At 43.0% G+C, this 21,356-nt stretch overlaps 1 protein-coding gene and 2 long non-coding RNA genes across 4 annotated transcripts in view; 1 reads left to right on the top strand and 2 right to left on the bottom strand.

Annotated features, from left to right (window-relative positions):
- Window positions 1–6: 6 nt before the first annotated feature.
- On the bottom strand, window positions 7–1,938 carry LOC107272585. The gene is made up of 3 exons (XR_001538999.2): window positions 947–1,938; window positions 419–808; window positions 7–321 (listed from the first exon to the last, which is right to left on the bottom strand). It is a non-coding gene; the product is annotated as an uncharacterized LOC107272585 (long non-coding RNA).
- Window positions 1,939–4,946: 3,008 nt separating this feature from the next.
- On the bottom strand, window positions 4,947–10,363 carry LOC107272584. 2 transcript variants are annotated; one of them, XR_003061285.1, is made up of 5 exons: window positions 9,737–10,363; window positions 9,498–9,649; window positions 7,103–7,369; window positions 6,740–7,029; window positions 4,947–5,557 (listed from the first exon to the last, which is right to left on the bottom strand). It is a non-coding gene; the product is annotated as an uncharacterized LOC107272584 (long non-coding RNA). The 2 variants fall into 2 exon arrangements; XR_001538998.2 differs by having other exon boundaries at window positions 4,947–7,029.
- A 698-nt stretch (window positions 10,364–11,061) lies between these two features.
- Window positions 11,062–21,356, top strand: part of LOC107272644 (serine/threonine-protein kinase 17B) — a 34,854-nt gene continuing 24,559 nt past the window's right edge. Inside the window, exon 1 of the mRNA XM_015749991.2 lies at window positions 11,062–11,680. Within this exon, the coding sequence (XP_015605477.1) occupies window positions 11,547–11,680 (134 nt within the window). The 5' untranslated portion in view covers window positions 11,062–11,546. The remainder of the gene's footprint in view (window positions 11,681–21,356) is intronic.

The raw sequence follows: 21,356 nt of genomic DNA, 5'->3' as shown, positions 1-21,356 counted from the left end.
CAGGTAAGGTGTTGTATATCGATATCAACTCTTGGATGAAATTGGATCCAGGGATATTATAGAAAGCAATTGTGAATTTATATCCCACCGATGGAATACTAGGATAGTAACGACGATCTATGTTGTATGAGGTCAAGGAACGGCCGATGGGTCATGACCTTCCTTTAATTTACTAAACTCACCTTAACCTTCCCACGGTTCTTCGATATGAGTCCTGAAGCTGTATAAGAGAGACCTCTATAAGGTACAAACCCTCGGAGCCCTGTAACCCTAAAACCTATCTGTGCTATTCACTATCCTTCTTTCCATGTACTCTTAGAGCTGCAATAAAGTGAGAGAGAAACAGAATAAGTTACCAGTGGCTTGCACGAGTCTTAATTATTTATTGTTAATAACTTTTCATGACGTATAGACCCACCCGATCGTTAGTTGTTCGAATTTTTGAAATTCTTCGACTGTCAGATTGGCTGCTCTCTAATAACGGTCATTCAGAGCCATAGATACGCTCGATTAATCGCTCGTCACTCCCGCATCGCGAGTTTAATGACTCGTAATGTGGCTGCGCCAAGGAACGCGAGATTTATGCGAACAGGGGCAGGATCCGTGCCTCTCGCTGAATGTTCCCTCCGTCTCGTGTTCTTCTGGCAAGAGCGAAGGAACAGCCGGAACAGGTCTTAACTTCCCATAAATTCCTTCTTATTCTCTTATTCCTTCTTTTCCTCTTTCTTTTATTCGGCGTGTTTCGTTTTTGATCCTCATTTCCTTGTGTCGAATCGATGTCACGGGCCGGACACGCGTGTTCAAATAACTACGAAGAACGATTTAATGGAGATTACGTAATAAAGAACATTGTCTTATAACCATTTATCAAGGCATCTTTTTTTAATTACAAGCCAATGCTTCATCGACGGATTGAATTTGAGGTAATCAATTAACTGGACCGTACCTTGAAAGCAGTATTGTCTCCGGTTAATGATTCTTCGTCGAAGTCTTAACATCGCGTGATACAAAGTGATTTTCTTGTCAGGATTTTGCCAGCCATTCGCACGCTTCTCTCTCCTTACCAGTTCTCTATAATCTTTTTCTCGGGTAGACTGACGAGGAAATAATTGACGAAGGTCGTGAGAACGGGATAATCAATTTTTTTTTATCACGAGGACGCGTGCTTCTATCTTTTTTGAAATGTAGGAGCCATGTAATGGCGTCTAGTACGAGTGCTGCCGCCAAACGTAATCAAACGTAATAAATGAATGAAACGGTAAACTGATTTTCTTTAGTTTTATACATATATAATATGAAAAAGAAAATCTCACATTCAACATCCAAATAATGACCGTAGACGATGACTAAAGGGGCCGTTAAAAGAATACGTTGGGAATTATAAGAAGCAGAAGCTAGGAAGCGAGACGAAACGAAAGGGAAGATGTGTAAAGGAAGGAAGGAAGGAAGGAAGGAACGAGAGGTAGGAATGCCGTTCTCTTCTGGTTTTCTCAGTGCAAAACCTCATAATAATAATCGCCGGCTATTGCGTTTTAATCAGCCACGTAAAAAGGGCACTCGCACGCTTGTTGGTTTAATAAATTGGCGGTACGCATACGTGGCACATAAACAAATGAAGCCTCGGCCAAGAAGCCGTAATTACTCGAGCTCGTTACATAAGTCGTGCACTCATCCTCGTCCGTTCAATTCTTCCCCGTGGACACAGCGTAAGAGAAAGAGAGTAAGAGTCTTATATCAAACACAAGCCGCACCTCAACACGTATCACCGGTTTTGGCCATTCCGTTAATTCTTGTCACTCCGTCCGCGACGATTCTAGCAGAAGCAATTTTACGAATCGCCATTGTTATTCCAGTCCGCTCGAGACGTACCGCGCATGCGCAGACGTTAACGACCCCAGCCATAAGTGATCCACGCGGCAATTTCAATTATCCGTCTCGTACATTCAAAACTCGTACAAATCATTAACAGCAACGGACTGATCAATTAGGATAAAAAGCCATAAGTGATCCACGCGGCAATTTCAATTATCCGTCTCGTACATTCAGCTACAAATCATTAACAGCAACGGACTGATCAATTAGGATAAAGTGGTAACTGGAATTACTGAAGTTGGATCAATTCCAAGGAGAGGCTCTATTACTTGAACGAAGACTTGTCCACTTATCCTTTACCTGAGTTAGATCTGGCACAAGGAATAAGAAGGAATAACATCGAGTACTCTCTCACGGTCAAGGATTCCAGGCTCCTCCGCTTGCGTAATTCCCTCGCGGGATTCTACGCTTCTCCCGATATCGTTCTTACCTTGTTGCGTTGCTGCCTTCTTCCTATATATTATCCTATAGCTCTTCCAGCAAGGGGCGATACCTCGTGCGATCAAGTGTGCGTCACAAATGCCTTATACTTTTGCTTCTTTACGCTCCCTTTACGCTTCCTTTACCTCTTTTGTCGCTTTTCCACACTGTCTTTCACGTCGGTGTAATCGCCAGTGAGTGAGTGAGTGAGTGAGTGAGTGAGTGAGCGAGTGAGCGAGTGAGCGAGTGAGCCAGTAAATAAAACTCTGATAGAAAGAGTGACAGAGCATCCGCCTGCCGCCACACATTCATTCATAGCGCATGGCAACGGCCTTCGTCGCGTGGCCGGAATTCCTTTGGTTTTGCTCGCTAAAAGCGCAGCCATCTCTTGTGTGAGAAAACATTGCGAGAAGCAAGGCTCGTTAAAGCCTTTCCGCGGATTCTCAAGGAATTATCGCAAGTCTGCCGGACGAAGATAAACGGTAACGTAATAAATACCTAAATACCAAATGCTCTTGTATTCTTTTAGGATTTTTTTCTTTCGTTCTTTTATCTTTGTTCTATCTATGCCGGTGCTCCCACTCTTGGCCAATAGAAGCGATGGGACTGAATCATCGTGGACGACTGATTCGCATAAAATAAATATTTATCATTCGTGAATCACGATACCACCTATACATACGTACATATATATATATATATATATGTTCAATGAAATGTTAAATCCTTTTGATATGTCAAATGGTGAAAAGAAATGGAAAAAAAAAGAGGAGTTCGGGTCACAAGGCACAAAAGTATATCCGACAAAAGAGATTCTCATATTAAAATGTCATTTGGTATACAGAATGCGTAGAACTGTGTAACCAACTACAGTCGTCAGCTTGACTCTTTTGTATTCTATCGTATGATAATGGGAATTCGGTATTCCTCGAAAGATATTTCGAAATATCAGGAAAATTCAGAGACCGCTAAGGAATCAAAAGCAGCGAAGAATTTAAAAGCCCAAGGTATCCGTAGGAGGAGTAAATTGCGGTACGGTGGATATTTTGACGTGGGTATAACCAGTCGCCGGAAGTAGCAATACGTGATTTGTGTTGATGAGAGAGCGCCCGGAAGTTGGCCAGGAAACCGGAAGCCGTCATTGCTCGTCCCTGTTTCGATTTCGCGAAAGTGGGTTTCGGGGAAAATCTCAAAGTCATTGCCGTATACGTAAAATGAAAGTAAAATATTCGACTTAAAAAGAAATTAGAACTCGTAGAGTGATTATTTCTGGATGATTTCATTATATGGATCTAGACACGAGACTCGGGGTTAATAGCACCGCGAAAATACTTGGCAAGTATGTGGCCTGCCAGATACCCGACCAAAATAGATTGCTTAGAATAGTCAAAATGCTCCAAGGGATTCGGAGGTAGGTGGTACGAGACATAGAGGCCAGATCATAGAGAGCTCTGAGTTTAGAATCGCTCATCTAATTCGAGAATAGCATTCAGTACCTTATATTCGAAATATACTTTGGAAAGTATCCATTTGGAAAATTTACGAATCTACCCAGACGTCTCCTCGGCAAGAATTATTGGGGAGGTTAGTAGCGAGTACCCGATAGTTAACAAGTGAAAAGCTTTCTATTAGCAGTGACAAACCGAGCGAATGGACGTGGTCGTTGGCTGGAAATAGAAATAGAAATAGAACGCTCGTCTTTCTCGCGTTCCTCGGATGAATCACGACGGGGCAAGCCTTGCTTATTTGCTTACCTACCTGTATCCGTACCTGTACCTAACCTAACACTTTGCTAGTACCTACTGCTTCTTCTGTTGCGCGTTCGCGCACTTGTCTTCTTCGTCCTCTTCCTTCGCAACGCCTTTCGCCTCCCAACTGAAATCTTTGGCTCGCGAGTCGGTTGAATCACCCTGCTAAATGCAGTTGCGTAATTTTAGTAGCCAGTACCTACCCACAACTGGCAGCTAGGACTCATAGCCAACGGCAGCTGCGACGTTTTTTTCTTTCCTTTCCTTTCTTCAGTCTTAACGTTACTTACTGGAATTCTCGGGAATTTCTATACATACAATATCACTCGCTTTTCATATGTATATTCACGTGTAAAGCTGGTATCAAGTGAACACAATGAAGCTGGCTCTAGTCGATGCTGCGCGAAGGTGCGAACGAAGTCGTCGACTTGTTGCCAGAATGTTCCGTCATCGTGATTCCCGTTGCACCAGCTAGAGTCAGACACGCTATAGATAGTCGAGCTCCCTCGATATATCGGCGTCCTTAGTACCGAAGAACGGGAAGAGAATAAGAATATAAGAATAGAAGGAGAGGGTGTAGATTTAACAGACGAAGAAAAAGAAGAATGGGACAGGAGAAGGCAAGGCTCCTCTCAAACGTGCTTGATGATTCAGACGTAAGATATTCCCGGAGAGCCGTGGCGCCAGATATCCGACTCGGCGCACTTCCTTTGCGAGGCGTGCGGAATCAATAGGTAAATCTTGATCGATAAAACGAAAACTTAAGACACTCAATAATTATTATTAACAATAAGATATATAACCATTAAAAAAAGAAACCAGTAGGCAATATAGCAATCGTTTTTCTTTTCCTTACTGACATTTTTCTTTACTTGTAATAATATTTAAATATAATTTTGATAAGATTATTAATTAATATTATCAATCATTGTACAATTATTCTGTCCTACTGGATGCTGTGGCTACTGGTAACAGCTGTTGGATGCATGAAATAGTTTTTTTTTATCATAACACTGATAAGGAATGTCTGCTGAATGTTTCTCAAGAGCTTCTCTTATCTTTAGGAATGCTCCTTCTCCTGGTTCACCTATTAGACTCCACCTACTAGACCTACGCCACACGTTCTTCTCTTATTCTCTGGCTCTTATTATGGTTTTATTTTTCTTCCTTGAAGCTCTTTTATTTTCTTATTTTTAGATATTACGGTAGGTCCTGTGGGAGCCTTGCGCTACGCTCTTAGCTTAAGTGGAGATATATTCTGGCTTGTGTAATCTTTGGATAACTTCTATCCATGCACCGTTACACTGTTTTTGACCGACACGTGGTTGGCATTAAGATGGCTGCAAGCCTCCAGGGATCAGAAGTTGTTTTCATTGTTAATCTAACCACCAGTCTCAGGATCAACTTCTTATTTTCGGTCTGAACCTCCACACGGTGCACTGGAAAGAAAAGAAAAATATCCTTTCGAACACTCCTCCTAGGCTGTGTACTATTTTCCCATGTAAAAACAGGAGATGCTGAAAGAGAAAATTAATAATTAATTTTCCTTTAAAACATAGTATCAAAAGCTCACCCGGTAGGACATGCAAAATTATATCAGAGGTATGCAACAGTTTTTTTTTTTTTTCTTTCTACATTAAATATATACCTATGACAGTCTAGGGATATTTTGTTTTTGCTTTCTGGTAATTCTAGGGGAATTCTGAACGACAAGGCTTCTCAAAGGATCCAACCCCTCTGCAACGTATACCTGCACCAGGGTACTACAGGCCTATGGACTACAAGGATTCTCATGAGCACTCCTTTCTGTTCCAGCAAAAAGGAATTTATCATCCAGACACACTGTACGGTATACGCTTATATACTTTTGCAGATACTATTGAAGCTATATACTATATTTGTATTTGAACGGTAACTAAAAGCGAAGCTTCCATTAGTAAATTCCCTTATATTTATCTTGGCAAGAATTTGTCCGACCAAATATTTGACAACCCCTGCGCATAAACCGCACGTACGTATTTACGTGTGTATAACGAGTGATAAAAGCTAGGGGAAGTCTTTGATACAAAAGCTACCAGGATAAATGCATTTCCCATAGCTTTGACACGAACCAACTGGCTGTACCATGGCAGATCGTTTCGCGGAAGAATGACAAAGGGATGCAAGTTTACCCAGAGGCAGACGCCCTAGAGAATTTTTTCTATTCTCTTTTTACTTTCTTTTCCTCGTATATACAAGTTTCGTATTTTCATCGCCTTCTGCCTGCCACCGATTCTGCCATTCGAGTAATTCGAAGAAACGAGAATACAGTAACAAGGTTTACCGTCTTGTCAAAAAAGAGATGATCACACATACATTTCACTCATAAATAAGATTTCCCCTTTTGCTTTGATCAGCAGCTCGGACGCTTTGATTACAACATGGAAGACTAGAAGACTAGAAGACTAGAAGACTAGAAGCTGAGGGGACTACCCCTGCGTAAACAAGGCTCTCTCCCCGCAATGAAGGGACTCGTGTCGGGAAGTGCAATTTTGGGCTTGACTGACGTTCAGGATCACGAATCCTGTCAGCGTTGAAACACGAGGACTCTTTGAAGACGGGGACAGGATGCTCGATCAATCATTTTGAAATAGTAGTCGCTAAGGGATGGATGCTTTTAATGTCCTTTTAACGTCAAGTACTTTTTTTTTTCTCCTTACCTCCTTTACCTTTGAGGTAAAAAAGAGGAAATTCAAGGGAAACGAGACTATTTCCTAGAGTCCATTAACATCGACGTATTGCGTCCGGGTAGCTATAGGTATATAGATATAAGGAAATCGATCAGGGGTTTCACCCTCGATTTTCATGCATATAGGTAAAATCCCCTCGTATATCCCATGAGAATGAACTGCTGTGGTGGACGTTAACGACGACAGCCATCATCAATTTATCGCGGCATCTCGTCGGTCGTTGGGATAAGGTCTTTTTGGATAAGGATGATTCGTACCCTCTGAAAATGATGCAGCCGTAGTTGGGTAATTTTATTCATGGACGTAATAACAGTTTAATGCGTGTTTACTCACGTGAATTATTGGAGGGTCCTCCTAATCAGTGGCCATTCATGGCTCCTCTAAGGATCCACGCGAGTCCCATAAATTGGGACTATCAATTTTCTTATTTTTAGAATAAGGATGTTGGGAACCTCCTTTACGTTCTTAAAGATTTTTTTTATACCTTCCGTCCTGCATTTCTATTCCTTTCTAGTCTTATTTTTTTTTCTTTCTTTCTCTCCCTGACACCAGTAGAAATCTGCTAAATGACTTCCTCCTGTTTTCCATCCACAAATTGCTCTAGAAAGAAAAACGATCCTTCTTTTATTTTTAATACCTCGAGACTCGAGTACGGCTAAGAATATTCAAAGACTTGGTTGCTTTTCTAAGGATGCCGATAAATTCTCTTTATTCCTCGCAATGGCCTCCAGGTTGCTTGCATCGGTCATTAATTGGTTATACAATGTATTCACTTTTGTAATATCGTATTTTGTATCTGGTAAACAGAGACCAGAAGAGAACGCTAAAGGAAATAGTAGATAAAATATTGAAAGGATTTGTATGAAAAAGCATTTTGAAGATTCTGGTTAATCGGCTCGAGATACGCGAGCGAACACGAAGAAGGAAGAAGAGGCGAAAGAGAGAGGAAGAGTACGAATAATAAGAAGAAAAATTCTTTTGCGAAGAAACTGGTTCCCTAAAAATATCCAAGCTGGAACGTATAGCCATGGTCGCAATTACATTAGACTTTGAGATTTTCACCGTGTCCGAACAAAAAAACCATGAAAACTAGTTTCTTTGTGGCGGATCCTGGCGTGTTTTGAAATTTAAATCGGCGGCGTGTGTGCCACACGACAACGCGATCTCAAGACGGTTGAAAACGGTTTAAGTTACCTTTTTCAAGCCGAGCGCCTAAGCCGTCGGTCACGACTCGGTTTAGTTCCCACGCCGATTATCTTCGGCGTGGCGCAATCTCGGCTTGACGATGTTATTGTTTTGCTCGGCTCGGGGTTTTCCTCTATTTCCCGGAATCCCCGTGCCGTTCTGCAAAACAATCCGATAGAAGGAATTCAAGACGGTTGAAAACGGTTTAAAGCGGTTAGAGCAGCGGAGCCGATCGTCTCCATAGAAACACTAAGCAGCGCCTGCGAATTCCAAAGATAAGCGAGAACGCGAATCCTTTGCCGTACATCGAACCATCCCTCTCTCGTTTTACACACACACACGCACGCACCGTCCTCAATGTCACCCCTACGAAATATTAGACTACAAAAGAGATTGACAAAGTGAAGAAAAATGAAAAAACAAAAAAGAAAGAGAAAATTCAAGAAGAAAGCCTACAGAGAATTTCCTCTCGTTCAAGTGCATCAAAGGTCGAAAATAAAACTGAAGATGCACCAGGAATGCGAAGGCCAGGACTCGCAGGATGCACCAGACAGAATGCATACAGCGATTCCACAGTGAATGGCTTACTCGAGTACCGAAGATCACTCGACACTGAATATTCTTTGTTTTCTCAAATAATGTACCAGTCTCGGTAATAACAATGAACATCACCAGATGAGATAATCCTGTGAATTAACAAAGATCATTCAAATGGCAGTGTGCATCGAGCGATATTCATTGCGGACCGAATGCAGATCATATATATGGAGTAGATCATATTTATGTGTGTATATATATATATATATATATATATACACAATATACAATCCATCAGTCTGTTCATCGATCCTTCCTCTCGTACGTTCTCTGAGCATATATATATATATATATATATACAATCCATCAGTCTGTTCGTCGATCCTTCCTCTCGTACGTTCTCTCAGCATCCACAGCGTCCACAGCGTCCACAGCATCCCGTCATCTTGACTTCCCGTGGCAGTGCTCGGCCTCGGCCGTCCTTGCCCCCTGACGTAGGCAACACACAGCGTACTCGCTACTAACAGCATTGAAAACATTGTATGCGGTGGATTAGAAAGGCCCGGGCTCAGCTTTGTGCGTAGGAGGGAAAGTTACTGAGATTCTCCCACCTTTTTTGCAGAATCAGAAGTTATCGTTGGCCATAGGTAACTTAACTTACGGTGGTGCAATCACAGTGGCACCAATGATATTCTCAGAGTAGAGAACATACGGTTTTAGTTGCACAGATGCAATTAAGCGCAGCATCCTTATGCCATACTATGTAAACTTATCGTATGGGTTATAGACAGGGTTAGGAATTACGGTTCCATTTTGTATTCCGTGCTGCAGTACTTCCATTGGTATCAGGAGGCTGTTAGAGGCTGGTTGAAAAGTCGTGGTGCTTTTTACTATCTATAGATCTATACATCTGTAAGGAGACTAGAGAGCACTGGCATTCAGCATCCATTAATCTGAACAGGATATCGGATAACGCTGGTATAGTTTACTACAGTGTGGTAGGTACCTGGGGAATCCACGTATGGGAGGAGAGAAAAGCGAGTTCTCAAAGTCCTGGTGGCTTCCTCCTGATGACAGCAGATTCATCACTCGGCACCAGGTAAGGATTCCGTGACCCCGGACCATTTCTTTTTAATCTTCTCCTCCAGCCGTGGTAACCTAGTCAAGATTTTCATCAATGGATCAGCCAAAGCATGCCAATAAGTTGGTAACAAGAGTTTTGTCTAAACCTCTGAGATTCGTTACCTTGAATATTCTCAGTTTGTCGCCATGCTTGAGTTTACAGGGGCAAATTGATGCCCAGGGTGTAAATGGATGTCAAGCTGGCGCGTGATGTCTGACTAATTAAAATTGACAGTTATCTCGTTCGAACGGGTGGGCTGTCGTTTACGGAAGATTTAGATAAATCGTTCTCCGCTTCTACCTTAGAACGATGCAGCTTCTCTTCTTATGCTTTGTTTTTTTTACTCCCCTTATTCTTCTTCTTCACGTCCATAACTGTTCATTAACGTTTCTTCTTGGAGTTACCGCTGCTCGCTGAGACGTGTCCTTGCTTATCTGTGCTTGATATTCTCAATACTCCTGGCACTACTGATAGATATCCGATGACTGACACGATCGTCACGGAACGTTGATTTTTCACTGTTATATTTGCTCGGCGATAACAAATCTTTAATACGTTCACTGTACGATCAACGTTTGGTTAACGTCACTTTTTCGTATTTGAGGTTAGAATTATTTTTGACAGACGGAACAATGACTTTCGTATCGATACAACCGTTTTTATTCTTGCACCTCGTCAATTTGCAGTAATCAACAGGCAGACTCTTCCATTCCAGGGTCACTGTATCAAGATAATCGTTATCCTTATCGAGATTAACCGATCAACGTTTGGTTAACGTCACTTTTTCGTATTTGAGGTTAGAATTATTTTTGACAGACGGAACAATGACTTTCGTATCGATACAACCGTTTTTATTCTTGCACCTCGTCAATTTGCAGTAATCAACAGGCAGACTCTTCCATTCCAGGGTCACTGTATCAAGATATCAATTTCCCGAGATAGCCGTTTTATCACCTTATTAGGAATTCCCAAGCGTAGTCTCTCGCGATACCGATAAATTATTCCTGCATTCCATTATTCATGCTACTGCCATAAGCCCGTACCTAGCCATAACCATGCAGAATCCATAGCTAGGAATAATATCACACGAGAAAGAATATCAGATCTCATAAACTAAGAACCTCAAGAAAAACAATTATCCACTCGAAAAAAGCGGTAGCAATAAATAAACCATTAATTTATTTAACCTATTGGTATGATTCTCTTTTGAAAATCAGAAAATGTATCTAAAATTCTAAATCGTACTAACAATGCTTTTCAAACGCATCCCTGTGCGAATTCCTAATGTCCGTTGAATAGTAGGCAAAGAAGGGAAAATACACGTTCGGGAATTTCCGTAGAGGCTCGGTCGTACTCGTGACTGTCACCGGTACTAGTGACGAAGAGAGGGAGTAATTCCCAACTCACTTCTTCTTGGTTCTCCAGCAGAAGAGTGGGGAGTCCATGGAAGTCGGTACACCGTGCAATCGTTAGTCTACTGTCGGAGCGAATGGTCGCACCTCGCACATGCAAACCGCGTGCAATTCCCGTCGCATCCTCGTTGCAATTGCAGATTGCAAGTCGAGTCGAGTGACCGAGGAATCGTCAAATACATTTATTGAAATGCATCGTGGCGTAGAAAAGTATTCGGGAAGTGACGTGGTGCTTTATTCGTAATAAAAATATATTTTTTGAGAAATTTATTAAGAAACAGATAGACACGAGTAAACGTATTAAAAAAAGAAGAGAAGAAAAACGAACCTACGAAAATTGTGGTAAACGCGCGGGGTTCGGGCCTTAAAAGCCGTCGTCTTTTTTCGAAACTATTTTACGGTGTTTCTTTCTTCCGAGTCTTGACTCTTACGAAATTTATTGATACGTAACGTTATTATTGAGTGTGTGTCTTGCGGATTATTGGGATTATTCTTTCTCTGATTATCCTGGCTGATAGTCATGACTGCCGACGGCTTTTTCGAGATTACCAACATCCCGGGGCATCTTGCTCCCACGCCACAACGACTCGAGAGATTACTCTCGAAGCAGAGCCTCGAGGAACTCTACGAGGTCGAGGAACAGCCATTTGCACGGTAAACATTGAGTTTATATATACATCTATATAGAATTTTGTGTTTCGTATAGGATTAAGCGAAAAACTTTCGACAGTTCGGAATAATCGTATTGAGGCTGACCTCGTGTTTTCTCGGAGAAATTCGTCGACTTTATTGAATGTAAATGAGACGCGTACGAAAATACGAAAGATTTCTCGAGGAACAAGGTCGAGTTGTGCATATCGATAAACCGATAGAATCATCTTCGGTCAATAGTCATCAGTGTGGAATGTGTGACGTTGGTATTGACTGTGCTTCCGCTATGTCGTAATATTTTGTACCGTCTGTCTAATAACGTACACATGAAATATCAAAATGAAAAAGCATTTGTATCCCTAGATCCAGCAGTACAGTGAAAACGTAATGGGCGGATACTCGATGCTGCTAGATCCTGAAGTCTTGTCGAATGGGACTTTGACAGTGATTTTAAATAGATGTAGATCCAGCAGTACAGTGAAAACGTAATGGGCGGATACTCGATGCTGCTGGATCCTGAAGTCTTGTCGAACGGGACTTTGACAGTGATTTTAAATAGATATATTGACTGTGCTTCCGCTATGTCGTAATATTTTGTACCGTCTGTCTAATAACGTACACATGAAATATCAAAATGAAAAAGCATTTGTATCCCTAGATCCAGCAGTACAGTGAAAACGTAATGGGCGGATACTCGATGCTGCTAGATCCTGAAGTCTTGTCGAATGGGACTTTGACAGTGATTTTAAATAGATAAAAAAACCGTTAGATAAAAAAATATTACTTCTAAACGTAAATATAATTGAACAAAGTTTATACCACTGCAATGGTCATTAATTTTCATTGCGTCTTTCTTCGTAACAGTCCTTATGCATCTTTCTGAATAATGACCCAGGATTAAACTTTCTACAAATTCATAATTTATCCTGGACTCCGATCACCACCGGTATTACCACCAGAAACGGCGGCACGAGGGTGAAAGGAATCCATGCATTCCTGCATCCTTTCTTTCGCTCCTGCCAACGCTCATTGGTCGGGAAAAAGGACCAGCCGATTCCGGCCGAGAGGCTAGCACCGAACAAAGAAAGGCCTCTCTGTCGTCGCAGACCTCTACTCTCTCCTTCTCGCTCGTGGCCTTTCGCGGTAGCCATTTTACGGGCGATTTCCTCAACAGAATTCGTAAGAATCCGAACTTCGGACTTGAAATCGTCACGATCAGCCGCATTCATCCTCGATTTGCTCGACCGCCATTATCGTATCAGGTATAACTTCGACGTGCAATGTAGGTTGGGAAAGTTTTCATGAAAAACTTATATTCTATAATAATTAGTCTATCGGAATAGTAAGGAGTCACAATTTAAATTCTACATTGGTTAAAGGAAGAATTTTCTTAAGGATCTAGAAGCCATTAGAAGTTCAATTCATACGGTTCTACTGGTTGGATCTATTGATCAGGATGCAATTAAGACAATGCCGCTAGCTAGATCGTAGATCATACGATCTATACAAATGTATACCATTGATCTATCGCGCATACAACCAGTCGTGATCAGGTCGATTATTTATTCTCTTTTATTCTATATACTGATATTATCCTTCTTCTCTCTCTCTCTCTCTCTCACACGCACAGCATCACTCTGCCTACCCACGGTAGGGGCGCACTAGGAATTGACTCTGCTCGGCGACAAACTCTAGTTTACAGTAGACGAAGAAGGATAAAGTGAAAAGAGAGTAAAAAAGCGATGGTTTAGCGTGGGTTGAAAATAGCCCGTGGCCGGACGGGGTATTCCGAGGGCGTCTGGTATGCACTTGCCACTTGATATTTATATCACTTATAGGTGGGAAAATCTAAGGAATTCATTACTCAACATCTAATCCTGGATTTAGGAAGTTATTCGTAAAATTCAAATAAAATTATTCCCGTATATAAAGTCACTCTGGTATTTCTACAACAACAACAACGTTACGACGCTTATACATACGGTTAATAAGTAAATTGCGGAATTTGTAAATAAGTATATTATAACCTATGAAATTTATCACTTTAATTAACAGCGGCATTTTATCGCCCACGCACGCAACTCCCTACTGCCTTTTAGGAAATGAACTCGTTTCGCTCCTTCTTTGATTTATTTCTTCCTACTCCTTAAATGGTCCAGAGTCATTTATCATATTCGTCTAGATACGACCTTGAGGATCTCATCTGCCCGCTCGACACTGTCAGGTAAACTGTCAAAGCCGTAAAATGTCGTAAGACGATGTCAAGTAAAAAGAAAATCTTTAGTTGGTGGTATTTCTGAAAATATACGCCCCTGGTCCAGCACGCGAGAGATTCTCTCTTTATCTTGCTGACGTCTACGCAGCATCCGTTCCACTACGGGCAGCAGGAGCTTTGAGTGCGGCCATTCATAAATTCGTGAAGGGTTATACACTCTCTCTCTCTCTCTCTCTCTCTCTCTCTCTCTCTCTCTCTCTCTCTCGACTTTATGCTCAAGGCACTTTTCATCTCTCTTATCATTAATCGTTGAACTTACCGAAGGAGTTCATTAAGCTTTTCTCAAGTTCCTTCTAGGAAGTGGAAGTACCGTTGCGCTACAGTAAGAATGATCGATAAGTATATAACTCTCGTGTATAATGCATTGTTTATGTATGGGTTTTTTTTAAAAAGCTTTTTCAACATGTTTAATCGACACAACGTGCAGTAGTATTTCGCGTGGCGGCGATCCCTTTTAGACTTCCGTTGGGTTAACCGTAAATTGTCAGTGGACGCTGGGTAATAACCATAATGAGGACGGCAGTCGGGTGAAGGTCGGACAAGTCGAGCATGTGGTGGCCGTTGGCGAACGATCCGGCGGGGTTTTGCTTCTTCAACGTTTCTTTGCCTGCGAAACAGCCGGGGCCTACTAGTTGTGAATAGGCCTAAAGGAGGCGCCGCGGTCCGTCGGCAAGTTATCGACCCAGCGACGGTCGCTCTAGTTTCTTTTGGCTGCGTTTAAATCGGATGCCTCGAATTTAGGCGAAAGACTTGGGGAATTGGCGGCTGAGGCATAGATACAGTTAGAGGGATACATTTGTAGCTGTGGAGCTAAGTGCGTTAAGTTTTCGACGATGGAACATCCTAGGGGAATTTTATGGAGGATTATTATTAGTTTGTATCTATACTTTGATTACGCAATGCACACTGAGAGAAGCATTGAACGAACGTGGACTTATGGTTGATTGTGTTTGGATTCTTCTTTTTTTTTTTCTTCTTTCAAAGAGCAACCGTCTCTTTTCAGCGCTTCTCTCGATTACTCCTAGGTCGCCATTGGTATTTTCTGGTAGCTCTCAGGCCGCCTAGGTGTGCAGCTGGGCTCTGAAATTCAAGGCGGTGAGATCGCATGGCCAAATAAAAGTGCCTTACGTTATAGCTGCCTATAGCGGGCACGATGACACGTGTGTGCGCGACGTGGGGCAACCTCCGGGCTAAGAAAAAGGCACCCACGCCACTCAGGAATCCCAAGGGCGACTTTACGTTATGTAAAGACAGTCGTGCCTGCGCCAATCGGCGATCGGCGATGGCCAATCGATACGGACCTCGATAGTCGCGTTCTCGCGTTCTAGATTCGATCTTAAATAAATATAAGCAGGACGGATCGACTTCTCTTGCTTTGTTACATATTGCTAATTAATTTTGTCTTTTTTTGGGGGGATTTTACTTTTCTCTCATCATATATTTTCTTTGCTATCCCTCCTGCCATCGACACTTGCATTCTGCTATCCTGCGCGTCGTTCGTTGGTTTATTTTAAACCTTGCCCGAGATTCCTCCGTATTTCTTCTTTTTGGAGAATTTACCGATTTCACCTGAAACCTGCAAATTATCGATTTTGCTTTATTTTCACTAACTCGATTTTCTATTTTCTTTTTTTTTTTTCCGGTTCGATTAGGAATTTTAGTAATTCAGAGTTATCGAACAGGTTACGATTGTCGCTGATCGGCCGATCGAGATATCCCGTTTGAGCAGGGACACCCACTACCCGCTCCTCTAACGGGTTCCTTTCTAAAGCAAAGCAGGATCTTGATTCTTGTTTGTCGACGGCCGCACACGCTGCTTGTTCAGGATCTTTCAGTATTTTAACCTTTTTATTTTACCACCCTCTAGTTCGGAGGTGTTCCTCCAATGAAGGATGTTTGTTGTTCTCACCTGAAAACCGTGGGAAAAAGAAATAACGCCTAGTCCCGATATCGCGCCTTTGCTATTATTCCGAAAAACAGAATCTTTTTCCTGTCCCATAAAATCTCAATGGCCGATATAAAGGTTTGCGATCGACCAACAAAACGATCTATGCAATCGTAACAGACTGCAACGATGCACCGCGTGTCAGTGCATAAGGTGCAGTTCCTCAGCCGTGCTATTTTTACTGCGCTGCAAAACTTGGACGGTCCCGTGTTCGGTGTTTGCAAGAAAATTGCGTACGATCACTTTCTTACCTGAAGTTTACCGCACTCGTACTACACTTGGCGAGCGTGGCCGTCGTGGCCGTTTAATGCATCGGTTAGCGGAAACTTCGGAGCGGATAATTTTTAAATTGAAAGAGGAAAGAAAAAAGCATCTCTGAGCAACCGCCAATAGTACAATAGTACAATAGTACAATAGTACAGTCGGCACTTGTTCAGTTCGATCAGAATTCCTCGATTAAATAATAAGAATTCAGTTGCCTTGCGAAATTATGCATTTCTTAGCTCGTTCGCCGTTTTCCTTTCTTTCTTAACCTGCATCGGCGTCTGCGTTTCTGCAACCTTCGAGCAAACGCAAGATTTCTCGAGTTCAGCTGGGCGTGTCTCTGGCTCGGCTGTCTGGTTGACTGCTGCCGCGTTGGGCCCTGCCGGCCCCTGCTGGCTCCTGCTGGCTCTACTCGCCGTTCACCGCCGCGGCGAGACTTCAATTTCAAAACAATGTCTGCCCTACCTTATTGGTAAGGTCGACCAGCCGCCTGTACCGTCGTGTAATGGACGATCCCGAAATTCTCGATCGCCGGTAACCTGCTGCTAGCTTCGGGCCGCTCGAAGGATCCAGGGAGTCAGGGACTACGGCGACTCTCTGCCTTTGGAAATCGAAACCAATTACTTCGGCTTCGCTGTAAGTAAGCCATCCGATCGGTCGAGGAGAGTTTATTATGGTGTACGCACGTACTTGTTGTTGCCTTGGGGTTTATGGTGCACGTGGAGGGATGACGGCGGCGCTCTGGGATATAGAGCAAAGTGACAGTTGGCCGATAATAGGGATTTTCACCAATCGTTATTCGTTGGTCTTTTCCATCGTTCTTAAGAACAAACAATTCCACGTTCACGTTCACGTTCACGTTCACGTTCACGTTCACGTTCACGTTCACGTTCACGTTCACGTTCACGTTCACGTTCACGTTCACGTTCACGTTCACGTTCACGTTCACGTTCACGTTCACGTTCACGTTCACGTTCACGTTCACGTTCACGTTCACGTTCACGTTCACGTTCACGTTCACGTTCACGTTCACGTTCACGTTCACGTTCACGTTCACGTTCACGTTCACGTTCACGTTCACGTTCACGTTCACGTTCACGTTCACGTTCACGTTCACGTTCACGTTCACGTTCACGTTCACGTTCACGTTCACGTTCACGTTCACGTTCACGTTCACGTTCACGTTCACGTTCACGTTCACGTTCACGTTCACGTTCACGTTCACGTTCACGTTCACGTTCACGTTCTCCTTTACGACTTCAAGATGTGTCCTCGTTCTTTCTCGGCCTCTTGGGAGACCGGCGCCTCTTAATACGCGTCCGCATGTACGCGACCATTTCTGCTTCCAGACTTGCGTAACGAGCCTGCCTACTTTTTCTCTTACTCTTTCTATATACCGTACCCCTCCCCGCAATTCTCCTGCTCCTCCGTCTTCTTCGCCTCCTTCGACGAGAATCCTCGGCCGTATATCGAGACTTTTTTTTCCTTACGAATTATTAACGAACAACTCCTAGCCGTCCCTTTGCCTTTTCCAGAATTCGCAAAGATAACGTGTAATGATACCGGGCGTGAATGGTAGTGGGGTACCGTTATGAACTCCACTATTGGTACCAGTAATGTTTATGCGTGTGTATATATATATCGAAGTATTATTTCTCTGCAAAGAGAAGGAGACGCACGTGGAATATTTTCACGTGGGATGGTCAGTCGTGGATGACCTGGATGCAGTGAAACCGACGCGACGTGTGGGACGCGTCTACCTCGAGGCACTCGATTCCACGCTCCTTGGCTAATTGTCAATCCGCGCGATTATACGGCATCGGAGCCATTTTTTTTAAATACCCGGGTAAATTCTGATGGATCGTATCGTGTAGACACGCTGACACCGGAGAAACTGTCAATTTGACTTTTCTATTCGTTCTTTACTTTCGCAATTGATTGTCATTATTTTTTCCCCCCTTTGTTTCAGGTGAGTCCATGCGCCATCTTTGAGTCTGGGTGAAACAGTGCTCGGCAGTCTTCGCGTCTATTATATTTTCCTGATCTTCGTTATCGACACAGTAAGGCAATAATAATGGACTTTGACCCGTAACGTCCTGAAATCGAGACGTCGGCGCCTGCGACTTGGACGATTTACATTAAGCGACGGGATTTAACGTCGAGCAAATAAGTATAAGCTGGTGGGTGATTCGTTCTATTAGTACTAGTTATTGCCGCAAGGGGCGCTGTCACGCGTACCGATGGTCGACGCTAGACGCCATGACGCGGTTTCTTTGGCCCTTCTTAAGGCACCGACAAGAAAAAATATCTATTAAATATGGCGGATTATCGTTCATCGTAGGCACGACGTGGGACGTAGGCATTTTAAGTGTATGTATTAGTTCGATATATTAAATTAAAGCTCAGTCGTACGCGAACGCTCTACATCTTGTGGTATATAATCAAGTGGTTCAGGTAGTCGTGCCACCGAGTTATAATATCGCCTTAACACAGTTTTCTCCTTGGGGTAGGCCTGATGGGCACCTAAGGCTCCTCCGAGGCTCTTGGACTATGGCTGGCTGGCTGGCACGAGGCCGCAGACGTGGCGCCGATCTAATGTGCCGTTCCGCTCTGCCTGAAACTTACTCGTGCCGGCTAATTGTCCATCCTTCCTAAGAGGTTGCGTATCTGGGAGAAAACAAAGGGTGCAGCCTGTCACACGTGATTGCGAGTTATTCGTGAAATTCGCAAATATTCTATCTGTTCATTTTCTTGTAGGACGGTTGTCTGGCGGAGGGGGAGGGTATACGTGAAAATATTTTTTTTTTTTCAATTCGAGAATATATATAAATATGTAATATATTGTTGATGTTGGTAGGTTTGTGGGGGGGGGGGGGAATTTGTTGTATAGGCGTGTATATGTACATAGTTCGACTGGATTTCTGATTGGTTATTTATTAGCTGGAAAACCATTAACGATATTCTCCATAAACGCTTGTAGGGAATTTTCCGCGGTTATTCAGGCTTTACAACATTTCTCACGAGCTCCAGAAACCTAGATTCTACCGAGCACCACCACGGCGCTTGAATCGTAGGTATGCACGTAGTCGATTAAAAAGTGAAGACAAACCAGTCGCGGTTTGTCCTCGCGCCGGCAGATCGGCAGATCTCGCGGTTGACTGCAAAATCGTTACACCACGTGGACGTCTTTGGGTTTAATTGGATCGACGAGTGAAATCCCCTTTCGCCATTTTCTATATACGAGAGCCTTTTTCTTTTTTTTTTTTTCTTTTTCACGTGGACTTGTTTTAATTCGGGTTTTAGCTTTACGGTCTCAGCAGCCTCCGTAAGTACCACCGTCTCTTGGAGATCAATCCTATGAGGCTGCTTAGTACGTTACGAATGTCATCTTTGCCAGGGATTACGAAAATATTAACCGGATACGAACATACTGCTCATTACTGATCATCTTAATGGACTCTTTTATGCACTGTGTTTATATATGTATACTTCTTCCAAGTTTTACTGCATTTATTTTATGCACTCTGAGTATTAAACAGGTACCATTCTTTATAGCACTATATACATATATATTTATGTATCTGAATTCTGAATTCATATCTGAATTTATTTAACACCGGGTATGACGGCAATCGAATAGAATTATTCAGAAGTACGGATATATATATATATATATATATATATATTTCGTATCATAAACTATCTTGTACGTACAGCCTTGTACAGGTATGTAACCTGTACAGTCGCACGGTGAAAGCAGTACTCGGTCAGCCTCGTGAACTGGTTGCATGAGAAAAGGGGGGGTCGATAAGGGAGACGATACCAAAGGAGCACTGATAACAGCCTAATGGCTGTTATAATTTGTCAGTCCGACGTCTGGACTCCCCGAGATCTCTCGTTTGATTATATTCGTAATTTCTTCATCGTCCAGAAAATACTGTTACACAGACCTCCGTAAAACAGTAATCGTCGTTGTAAGTCGTGCGATTTCGCTTCTCCGCGAAAATTCAATCAAATTTTCTTTATTCCGACTGTACGACCGTTCGAATCGCCCGCCACCTTTTTCCCATGCACTTGCGTTTCGTTTCATTTGGCATCGCGTCAAGCGTAATAATAACCTATAGACGCATGATGCAGATCTCGAGGACCCGATCTGATACTTGCACACCCTGTGTATCCATTTTCTTCTCGTCAAGGCTGGGCGCAACGCCTTCCATCGTGAACTCTGCCTTTCTAGTCGCTGAAACGTAAAGTCGCGCGCGCAACGCCACTGTGACTTCGTTAAATTCACCTACCGCTTGCACCAAACGGACTGCGCGTCTCCATAGCAACGGGCTCGGTGCATTCGCCGGCGGTTCGCGATGCGTCAACAGTGGCGCCACTGTACTTACTGTTGACTTGCATGAAGCCCCATGGGCTTCTGGGAGAATACAATTTTCTTCTGCACTTTTGCCACTTCGACTCTTGTTACCTCGTGGCCAATGACTTGTGGCGCCTTTGTTGTCCTTGCGGGCATCCAGTGCCTCCATTGGAATTTTCTTTAATGATTCAGTCAGGAATTCACGGAACGATCTTGTTTCAGGTAGTACGATTGCCATTATCTTGTGTATACCTTGCGGATTCTGATAAGTGCGTCATATCCCTTTCCTTTCCCTCTCCGCGTGTCTCGGACGTATACGTTGTACGGTCAGTAGCGTTATTTTATCGATACGTAACTACGGGTTAGGTTAGGTTACCTTATCGATAATGAAGGTACAGTCGCGTCGAGCAGCTAGCTCGTTCACGGAAATTCCTTGGGAATTACTCATAGTCTCGATGGTTCGGTTAATCATGTGTTTTGTATTTATTTTGTATGTATACATATACACATATCTCTCCCCCCCCCCTCTCGGGTGCGTTTACGTCATCCGTTAATAACGAATAAATAGAAACGGCGTCACTTCAGTGCCATTGCACCGACTTCCTCGTTCCTGGAGTATGTACATACAATTTAATTGCAGGTATGATACTTCTGAGGTTCCTGGCTTTGATCCCGGTTCTCCTCCTTTTTTTGCTTTTTTCTTTTTCTTTCTTTCTTTTTAAGGTTACGTATTCCATGCGACGGAGAAACCGTTGCTCGGGCACTTATATCTCGAATGTTATTATTATTAGGAAAAATGCCCGGAGTCTCCATTAGACCGGTTTTCCTCCGATGG

This window comes from Cephus cinctus, unplaced genomic scaffold (assembly GCF_000341935.2).
Source record: "Cephus cinctus unplaced genomic scaffold, Ccin1 Ccin1_scaffold1205, whole genome shotgun sequence".
In the NCBI taxonomy this organism is placed as follows: domain Eukaryota; kingdom Metazoa; phylum Arthropoda; class Insecta; order Hymenoptera; family Cephidae; genus Cephus; species Cephus cinctus.
The sequence above is the reverse complement of the archived record's forward strand: the minus strand, read 5'-3'. Positions and strand labels throughout refer to the sequence as shown.